This window comes from Megalopta genalis, chromosome 6 (genome assembly GCF_051020955.1).
Source record: "Megalopta genalis isolate 19385.01 chromosome 6, iyMegGena1_principal, whole genome shotgun sequence".
NCBI classification, from domain to species: domain Eukaryota; kingdom Metazoa; phylum Arthropoda; class Insecta; order Hymenoptera; family Halictidae; genus Megalopta; species Megalopta genalis.
In genome coordinates, this window is record NC_135018.1 from 21,194,760 (window position 1) to 21,205,367 (window position 10,608).

General features: G+C 34.7%; 1 protein-coding gene across 1 annotated transcript; it reads right to left on the reverse strand.

Annotated features, from left to right (window-relative positions):
- Positions 1-4,708: 4,708 nt before the first annotated feature.
- Positions 4,709-10,466, reverse strand: ENGase (cytosolic endo-beta-N-acetylglucosaminidase). The gene is made up of 10 exons (XM_076522657.1): positions 9,481-10,466; positions 9,145-9,389; positions 8,622-9,038; positions 8,118-8,561; positions 7,879-8,053; positions 7,586-7,804; positions 7,155-7,510; positions 6,901-7,083; positions 6,583-6,695; positions 4,709-6,501 (listed from the first exon to the last, which is right to left on the reverse strand). Exons 3-10 carry the CDS (start codon positions 8,852-8,854, stop codon positions 6,479-6,481), a joined length of 1,746 nt encoding a protein of 581 aa, XP_076378772.1. The 5' UTR covers positions 8,855-9,038; positions 9,145-9,389; positions 9,481-10,466; the 3' UTR covers positions 4,709-6,478.
- Positions 10,467-10,608: the final 142 nt, after the last annotated feature.

A 10,608-nucleotide genomic window follows, 5' to 3' on the forward strand; every position in this document is an offset into this window, starting at 1 on the left:
CTTTTTGCCGATCTCCTAATCGCCACAGCACCTTGACACTGCTGCCAGGCTATCGTAAATCGGGTTTATTATCTCACAGTTTATTATTTCTCTAATAGATGGTATCTCGGCGCGTACAGTCTCAGTCGACGTTAACCCGTTGCATTGTAATATCGCGTCAGCCTTGTTACGAAGACTTCGAACACAATCTGCCAAATATGAATATTATTCATTTCTTTCAACTCTTTGCACTCGAAGCTATTTTAACTTCAAAACCAAGACTCATTTCTTCCGAGTTGCAGTAGGTAGGTACTAACTTCAGGGTTATATAAATTGCGACGATGCACTGTGGTGCCGATCGCGACTCTAGTGGGTCGAATGAAATAATTGTCTACTTGAACGTGTAATGTCTCAAGCATAAAGAAATGACGGGATAAGTGGATACTAGAGTCAAGAGAATACAGAAATAAAGAGTAAAACTGATGCTACTCTAATCATACGAAGATAAGTCAGTATTTGTTTAATCTCCGTGCAGTTTTCATACTTTTAAAATTTGTGTCGTGACCGAAACATTTTTTGGAAGAACGGGGATAGTAATCGAGAAGGTACACTATAGAAAATAATTCGTGATCATAGATTCTTCCAATTAAATAAGAGAAGAAATATCATAACTTCGTATTAGTATCAGAATTGTCATATTAACTATAAGCTTGACTTTTCTGATGCACTTAGTTCCACTAAAATCGCACGAGTGCGGTATGTAACATGTAGTACAGATTACATCTATGTAGTTGAACCTTAGCTGGGCGTCCTTGCCCAATTCATAGAAATAGTAAGAATTCTAATTATACAATAACATAATGAGGTTTAAGAAAGACAAATGTTTGATACAGTGCATAGAAATCGATCTCATCCTAAATTTCATTACTTATTAACTTAATTGACATAAAAAGTAAAGTAATAATAGTAAAAATTGTGTGTCTAGGAAGAAATCTTATGATACGAAGACGGGAACTAGTTCAGTCGTGAGGGCCGAAAAATCATCAATTTAAAAACAACCCTGAAGAATGGATTTTCCTTAAAGAAGGAAATTACTCGACATTTATAATTATAATTAAGTCTGTAATAAAGATAAGTCTGTAATGAAGATATGGTATTACTAAGTTTTGAATGTGGTATTAGATATAGTATTACTGTTTTGAACGTGTAGAAGTATTAATTGGCCCGTTAGAACTGCGATCGGTAATATTGCAGAACGGTGCAGGACACAGTCATTGATATCCACGACATTTTACGTAACGCTGAGTGGTTAATTCAATTGTTTAAACTGTTTCGAATGAAGTTTTCAGTCACTTCCGACATCGAACAAATATGAATTGTTCTTCTCGCGTTGGAATTTGTTGATCAACGCAGCCGCGAAAGAAATCGTAGTGCGAGGGGTTAACCTGGATGACCAGGCACGTTTTACTTTCGCGGCACCGAGTACTGCGTTCGGTTGCAGGAAACGGCAGCGGAATGCCGAAGCTTGCCTCGCGATGGGAGTCAAAGAAAGACCGTTGGAAATGTTTCCTCGGTCGGGAGAGGCACGAGCCGCGCTCTCTCGTCCTCTCTTCTTTTTCTCCGAGCGTCCTATCGCGGGCCGGCGACTAGATCGCCTTGGCCAAGCAGGAAAACAGTCTGATCTCATCTTGTAAATATGAACGTTCCTCCCTTGTTAACCTGCCGTGCCAACGGCGGCGTTGGATGCCGGGAATTCTATGGAAATGCTGCGAGCTGGATTATCCGCTTACAATGGAGCGGCTCGTGCCAATTTTTGTCTTCTCGCAGGAAAGCGAAAGAACGCTCTAGCAGAGAAACCGTGGGTCTTGTTGCCATTTATTTCTAAAATGACACGAGTTCCATCGTAATGGCCTTTTTTTTATTGTGGACTGTATTGCTTAGTATTATTTTTTTATTTAGTGATAGAAACAGTAAAGTGTGCCTTGTGAGACCAACAAGATCATGCACTACCTCGTGGACAGGGTACATTGTATAAAATTAAGCACACTTCCTGTAGATTATCTTCATTAAACATTTGCAATAATCTCCAAACAAAAATGTTTTCTCTATTTGCACTTGATTTGAATTTAATCTAATGTTAACTTGTTTGAATTGAAATTGTTTTGTATTTGACTTTCATTAGATTTCATTTAATATAACCTTAGTTCCAATTTGACTGAAATTTGATTTAACGTGAACCTGTTTCGAAAAGAGACGAATAAAATTATAAAAAGGATGTGTTTGGAGCGCAAAGCCTGTAGTATCAGGGCATTAAACTGATTTAGAATTGATTTCTTGACATTTTCTTGTTTAATAGGTGAATTCCAAGAATGTTAGAATAAAGCAACTTTTTATACCTGACTATTTGCCATTCGAAGCGGGAAGTGTCTTTCCGCAGCTTTTAGCGCATCAAATTGTCTTCATTATCGTTTCACAATTATATGCGAGTATTAGCAGCTATCAAAAGAAACATTAACCGCCGCGAGATATATCAGGGACCGCAGATTAGAACGCTACATATAAAATCCTATATGCGCGGCGATTGAGATGCTACACACACAGAAAGATTTTCAGGATTTCACTCGGGTGAAATTATTTGGTCGTTGACCTTACCGACGCGAAATAGAAAGATATGTGTGTCGTTGAACCTTCGCGAAAGAATTATGTCATGTCTTGGTATTGGGAAATCAAATGATCAACCTCCAGTGTTTAGCTAATCAGACATATTCATCGGAGTGGTAATAATTCTATGCACGCCGTTAACTGCCAAGATGGACATAATGAAACATTTGAATAAATCAAATAGCGCTGTTTGTATTATAAGTCAAATCGTTCAATAAATTTTACAGCTGCGTCCTATAAACAGAATTGAATTTCCAGCATAAAATTTTAATTGCTGTAATTCCATTTTTCGTATTCCTCATTGGATGTTTAAGCAAATTTTAATTCCTGTAGATTATTTTATGAAAATCGGAACAAAGGAGAAATTACTTTTGTCAACTGTGATATTTATTTTTCCCAATGTACGCGTTTCCGAATGATCACTTTATCAATTTATTTACTTATTTATTAACGTTTTACTTATTAGTTTTGTATAATTTTGTATTTTGTTTGAATTTTAATATAAATTGAAGAGTTTCTATAGTTATGACATTATGAGTAAATGATAATTGGACGAATTAAGCTGTAAACGGAGATGGATGAATATTGGCAAAAAATCTTTCATCGTGATCAAATATTGAATAGTAATTTCTTAAATTGCTACAACAGAAAATGTTCCAGAAGGCTACTGGTAAGTTTCAGGTGGGACCAACGATGCCTGCAACGCAATCGTCGGGTGAAATAACGTGTGGAAGAGGCAAGAAATGAGCGTTATAATGCAAAGTGTAGCCGCAGAAAAAATTCGACCCGATAACCGCGAGAATATCAATGAGCCAGTCGCATTCTCTGGTTACAAATGGACGTTGCGACACGGGAGAAACGTAATTTGGGTTGCGCGACTGCTGAAACAAACGATCCAACCAGACTGTTTATTTCGGACATGTTCCGCTGTAATGAACGGCCAGCATTAGTGACCGTTGCACGCCCGAAAATTCCAGTCGATGACTTTATCATTGTAACCGGCGAAACGGTTCTGTTGCGTGTCGGATCATTCCCGCGGGGATCGTTGAATTTCGGTTACGAGACCACAACCTGTGCGATTCAATTTTAATTCGCCGAGAACATTTATTACATAATTCATGAAAGATAAATATTTTATTTTCACGTGTTTAATGCGATAATTTCATCGCCATCCGTCACATCCTATTTTTTAGGAAATGGAAGGGAATTATTTACATTACAGCGAGGAGTCTAAGTAAAACAATAAATGTAAGATTCGTACGAAATATTATCTGTATGGTAGTATAAAATTTATTTGAATAGTATTTAATAGATGCTGTAATTTAATAGATGATTCAATAGTCAATATTAACCCCTTAACGTGCACGCTCGAGTTAACTCGAGCGCGCTAAACTGGCCAAACTGTGCACACTCGAGATAATTCGAGCGGCGTTGTACTTTATGTTGCTATAATTTTTCACCCTCGAATGCAATCGAGAATTGAAAATAACAATGTGAAAGCAAAAAAAAACAATCGTTTTATTGATATTTATCATTTACGTGGGATTGTAAGCTATAACACTTACTTATTCAAGTATAAAATATATCCTTTTTCTACTTATCACTTACGACTTATCTCTTCCTTGTGAGCTGCTTTCGGACAGCGTATTCATATTCAGATTCTGATTCGCTCATTTTTCAATATATATTTTACTAAAATATAATGTAAAATAAAATATAATAATAATAATAACAATAATAATAATAATAGTAATATTCTGAAAATTAGAAATCATACCAATTGTATAAATATCCATTATTTTTGTATTTTTGTAATTTTCTTGCCAAGACAACGTTCTAAATTGTGTTTTTTTACATTAAAACAAATTGATTTTTTTGCCAGATTTTTTCAAAAAAACTGTGCATTAAGGGGTTAATTAACACACATTAATCGATGTAACAGAATACTAAACGTTTTTCTTTTCAATACTTTTAGAATTGGCGTTTGTGGAAGTGATTCATATGTATAATGATGATATTTCTACACATTTTCATTTCCATATTTACCTCATTGAAATTAATAAACCAGTTAAAGAAATTATCTCTTTATTCAGTTATATGTAACTTGCACGCTTCTTCGTTTGAAAAAATTCAGTAAATCAATTAACAAGATTTATACCTTTGTGATATAAAGACTAACCTACTATAAATAATGTGAAATGCATATATATACTGTATCTGTACTTACAATGAGATATTTAAGTGTGCATACATATGTATAAAGTCATGCTTACTTAACCCATTTCCGACAATAAATAATGGTTAACGTAAAATCTCTCAGCATCAGTACGGTTATATTGTTTACAGTTATCTTTAAACTAATTTACTATTGCAACTTTCTATTTTACAAATAGTAGTCACTTTGCCACTATCATTCAAAAGTGCTTCAGGAAGAAGGTCACCTTGGAAACCATGATTATTGTTTTTGTTCTCTCTATTAGAGACTCGTTGACTACATATAAATTTCAACGAACAAATTGCCTGAAATTATTGTTCCATCGTTTCGAGTATTATTCAACCGCGAAATGCAATCAATGAATGAAAAAATTTATCAGAGTTATGGTGCCGCGACCTCCTTCGCGCGGCACCGTTTGTTCCCCGTGTGTGTGAGCAAATATGGAGGCTAAATGTACATTTTTCGTCCTTCTATCAAATAAACTGCTGTCATGGAGTGCCGGATACCCTTGTATGCATCGTGTAAATACCGAGCAACAGGGACGGCAACGAAGTAAAACAAAAATATGAAGCTAAAATTGGGTTATGCTTTTGTTGTTCCTGTTCTCTTATATGTTCGACCCAATAAACACGCAGTTACGTTTACGTAGAATGAGGATCTTTCTGCATATCAAGTTGGATGTAGAAACCGTAATAAAATGGAAACTAGCGGAATAGTTAACCTAAATATGTTTTTTTTATTTGCATCTGTAGCTTCTTGCTTTCTGCCATGTTCCTAGATATTTAAAGTAATGACAAATTTTAAAAAATTTGTGAAATGGAGTGAAAATCAAAAATAATTCAAGTTGATTTAAATTAATTCAAACATTTCATTTCTCTTCGTATGAAATTCACGTGTTATGTACTTTGTTGCTCTTTAAGATATACTAATAAATAAACTTGCGGCGTAATTCATAGTTTATATTATTGTTTATATGGTATTAAATTGAGTTTATTGCGTAAAAATAAAAATTAGGTTTGCATTTCCGAGACTGTATTAGATTATTAGTAGGAAAAACCTTTGAGGCAAAATTATTAACTATTTACAATTGGATTTACTTCGGTTCATGCTAAAATGGGACATTTAACCTTTTTTAATCAATTTTATAAAAAAAAGTAAATAACAATGCTTTATTGTGTTTATTATACCTACTAATAATTATTATTTTTTTTAAGTAATTTAACCTTTACCTTTTCTGAACTCTAAATAATCATGTTTTGCCTACTATTCAAACATTACCCTTCAATAACATCATTATCTTCCTACTAAAAATATAAAAAATTTTAAAATTCGTTTCCAAAGATTAGTCTAAAAATTTTGGATTGGAGCATCTGATTTAAATTTTTGGAATAATTGTGAGTCTCGATAGTAGTAGCGGTCTTTTTTCTACAGTAATTAAACAAATAGTAAAAAAGGATTGGCCACACATTTGCCTAATAATCCAGAGTTCACCAATGAGAAATGCTTTTATCGAACGATAAGTTTTCTTGAATAAGCATTCTATCGGGGAACGTCAGTGTTCCTTTCACTAAAGCGGTTCTCAATTACTGAGGGAAACGGACCATCGCCTTCGGGAATGATTCTTTAAACGGTTCGAGAACCTCGTCCTACGATATAAGTACTTTTATCGTGATGCAATACAGCTGTGCTATGCACGCGATGCGGAATGTAAGCGATAGTGGACTTACCCAAGCGGTTTTGAGGCTTCACTTCTAGAATGATTTCCCCCAGGTAGCAGGTACACTTCCCCGCGAAGGACACGCCGATTTCATTTACTGTTTTCATGTTCGTTAAGTACACACTGTAAACAGAAAAAACAACACTAAATTAGAAAGAACAGATTTTGAATAGAATTGAAATTGCCCCTTATACAACAAAAGTAATTAAAACTATTTAAACCACGCAGGAGTTAAATTTTAATTTGATTCTTGGATACTTTTAAAGGTAATTTTATATATAGTATAATTTTAGAAAATCAAATTTTAAAGAGTTTTATATACATTTACCATTTCTTCCACGATGAATGTAAATTTTCCGATTTGTATGGTAAAACAGATTTCAAGTCGGTTTCGTTGTTCAGTATTAATATCGGCTCGCTTTGTGCTACATTTTCGAAGAGGGATACCATCCCCTTGTAAACGATAGTTGCTTGAATGTCTTGATGTAGTTCGATATAGACTAGAAATAGTCTATAAAAGATAATGAAGCATTGTAACTCAAGAAAGGAAATGTTATTTATAGTGAATTCCATATTTCTTACCTGTGATAGACTTTAGGATCGTTTGTGATTAATTTCAGGCAGCCACCTCCTTCGTAAGACAATTCATTGTAAAATTCAAGATCATTCATATCTAATATAGGCAACTTATTTTCGATGTTCACAATGTTTCCCAATATTCGGACAATGTTTTTCCTTGTTTCGTACACGTACTCTATTTGTGTTTCCGACTTTTTGTTTTCTGTGTTCTTTGGTTTTGGTATTGGCTGCTCAGGAAAACGCGTGAATCGTAAATGCGGTATAGATACAGAAATTTGTGGCTTTTGTATTGATAAATTGTAAAATGGTTTCTGTTCAAACACAATTTTTCCGTCTACGATCCGTGTTTCTAATTGGATCTGTGAACAATTTGAGTTTTTAGTTGCACTAAGTTACAGCACTGGGTAAATTTAAATATTTAATATTAGATTTACCTCTCCACAGCGATAGTAGGAACTGCCATTTCCATGGCAGAAAGATGTTTTGAACGGTTCGTTTTCATAAATAGGAACGTGAACGTATAAATATTCAAAAAGTTGAGCCCAAAAAATGTTCTCCAGGTCATGGAATGTTTTGGGTCCAAAAAACTCGTGAGTCCAACCAGGTGCAAAAATAGCAACTGACAATCCTTCTTGCCGTATTTGCTCTAGAGCCTACAATATAATATATTACAGTTAAACTCTAGTTTTGCTAATTCATAATGTTATTAAACACATATTATACTTACAGAGGCTGAATTGAAACCTCCACCACCTGGACAACCTCTTCCCCAAACATCTAATCCTACATAGATGTTCTGAATGTTTTTATTGTGGCTTTTTGCAACGGTGCAGCTGTTTTCTAATTTAGACTTTGTCCAATTATAATTCAGGTAAATGCCATCACAAGATAAAAAGAAATTTCTAAAATTAGAAATTCAAATTCATATAATGTGCAAGTTCATAAGAAAGTGAATGACAAACTTACATGTTTGTATTATTTAACTCGTTTTGCCAATTTAATTTTCCTGTGTTGATTATACTGTCATACCAAATAATTTCAGAATCTGTAATTTCTATATGAATATGCTCTGTCAGATACTCCATAAAATATAGTAAATTACTGATATGTTCAGGCTTAATTTCATTTTCAACATTCAATAACCAGCCTTCGAATTTATAAAACTTTGCAACATAAATTAGAGCGTCTGCAAACTTCCTTGCTGTTTCCTCCGATTCTAGTATTGGCTCCCATATTCCTTGTCCCTCTGTTATAACAGTACCAAGTACTTTTACTCCATGTTCGTGCGCTGTATTGATCCATCCAAAAGGTGGAATAGTTATGAAATAATGACTAAAGTACACAAATATATCTATAACACTCCAGTGATAGAACAGATAAGATTCATAAGAATCTGTACCCTCTATGAATCTGGAAAAATAATTGCACATATTAAATGTTACAAAATATACAAATTTCTGTAAATATTACCTGTCCGCAAGGTAGCCGCCTTTCATATCATGGCAAAACAATGTTTTAGGTCGTTTGTCTCTATCAATCTTTGTTAATTGTATTTTATGTCTACTTATGTCGATGCCATCATACACATAATCCGTGCATTCCCGTAATTCTTTAATCTGTGGCCATGGTTTCAAGTTGTCCACATTATCATACAATTCTTTCAAACTTTTAAATGGTTGAGCTTCTGTGGTCACAGCTTCCATCCTTTCGATGTGTTCTGCTTCACTGGCAACTTCGGTCTAATTGTCGAGTATCACTACACATTTCCTTCCTACATGACATTGTGGGAAGTATTACGCCAATAGAGCATATCAACTGATAGCATTTATAGTAAATAGAACGTATGTATCACTTCACACGCGAGTGTGCCATACCATTATCTGGCAGCTGTAAACATGGATAACATAATGAGCATATTTTTGTATAAACATACTTCCTACATACTATATACATACATACATACTATATACATACATACATACTATATACATACATTTCATTGATGCATCATGTGAGAATACTATTAAAACACAAGACCTTTCAAAGCAAATATAATCTTCAGAATTTGCATAAGTGCATCAATTCTTCAATATAGTTTATTATATTTTCAATTATGAATAAATTGATCAAATACTGAAGAAGATTGCAGATATTTTTGATTTCTTAAGACAAGTGTCCACTTGAAAGTGAAACTCTCGAGAGATAGTCTGGATCTGGAGTCACGAGACTCGAGTTATTCTGAAAATGCAGTAGGGTCACTCTCAAAATACGAAACGGTTTTGTATTCTGAGTGGTGTTATAGCCACATTACGGTAATGTATTGTATTACCATTGTAGTTGATTGGGTAAAGAAATGATGTGTCAAAACAAAATTACTGCTCCGAACTACGGTCATTCGCAGGTACAGGTTTACCCTTGTATGATGTATGACACGAGCTGAGAGTTGTCATGTCCAAGGATTGCCATAGCAAGCAAAATGAATATGTACAATTGAGGGAACCTGTGTTGAATTCATGCAACGTCGTGTGCTGAGTGCGGGGTATGTAATATACCACGTGCGTTTGTTCGATGCGCATCGGCGATCGGCCCATCGTAGCGTTAGTGATTGTCAACGTGGTAAGAAATACATAAGTACGTTCACGACGTTGCGTGAATTCAACGCTCGTGTGACCCCGGCCTAAGTCCAACAGTCGATAAAGTAGGAGTGGCCCAGCCGCAGTATCTATAGGGTGTCTAAAAATTAATGTGCCAGTTTTGATTTGATTAGTTTTTCTTTCGAGTGAGCTACTTTGACGATTTTCATATTCATCAATTTAACGTTCCATAAGTAAGAGAAATTAGTATTAGTTTGGGTTAGTACTTCTCTCGAGCAAGCAGCTTTGTCGTCTCTCACATTCGTATGGAAATCTTAAATTCTCCATTTTCTATACAGAAGATACCTTTTTCATAAGTATCCCCGTTACAGTGGCCGCCGAGGAAAGGGAGGGGGATGCGTACTACATATATTTGTATAAACAAACTCATCGTTGTAGTAGCAAACGTTTTTCATTAATACCTTGGAAAACTACTAATTCCCCAAACTAAAATTTTATATTTCGGTTCCTCTTCCACTTTCCTACATCGCCTTCAAATTTCGTCTTGATTGGCCACAGGTATCTTTTGCAAGTTCATCCTTGGAAATAATTTGTGCACCCAATAGCTGATACAATTTAATTTAAATCTATAAAATCCTAGGTTCAAGTGGTCCCAAATCCTGTCGTCCAAGGGATAAAGACAGACATAAAGAAACTCTAATTTCTCTGGATGTTAGAGATGATATTAGCTCCTTCCAAAGATTACTTTTTCAACTTATGCAAATGATGCAGCTGAATTTACAAAACCTTAAGAAATAATGAAACTCCAGAGAGTAAAACGTTACGAAAATAACTAATAGGACAATTTAACAAAATGGCTAACA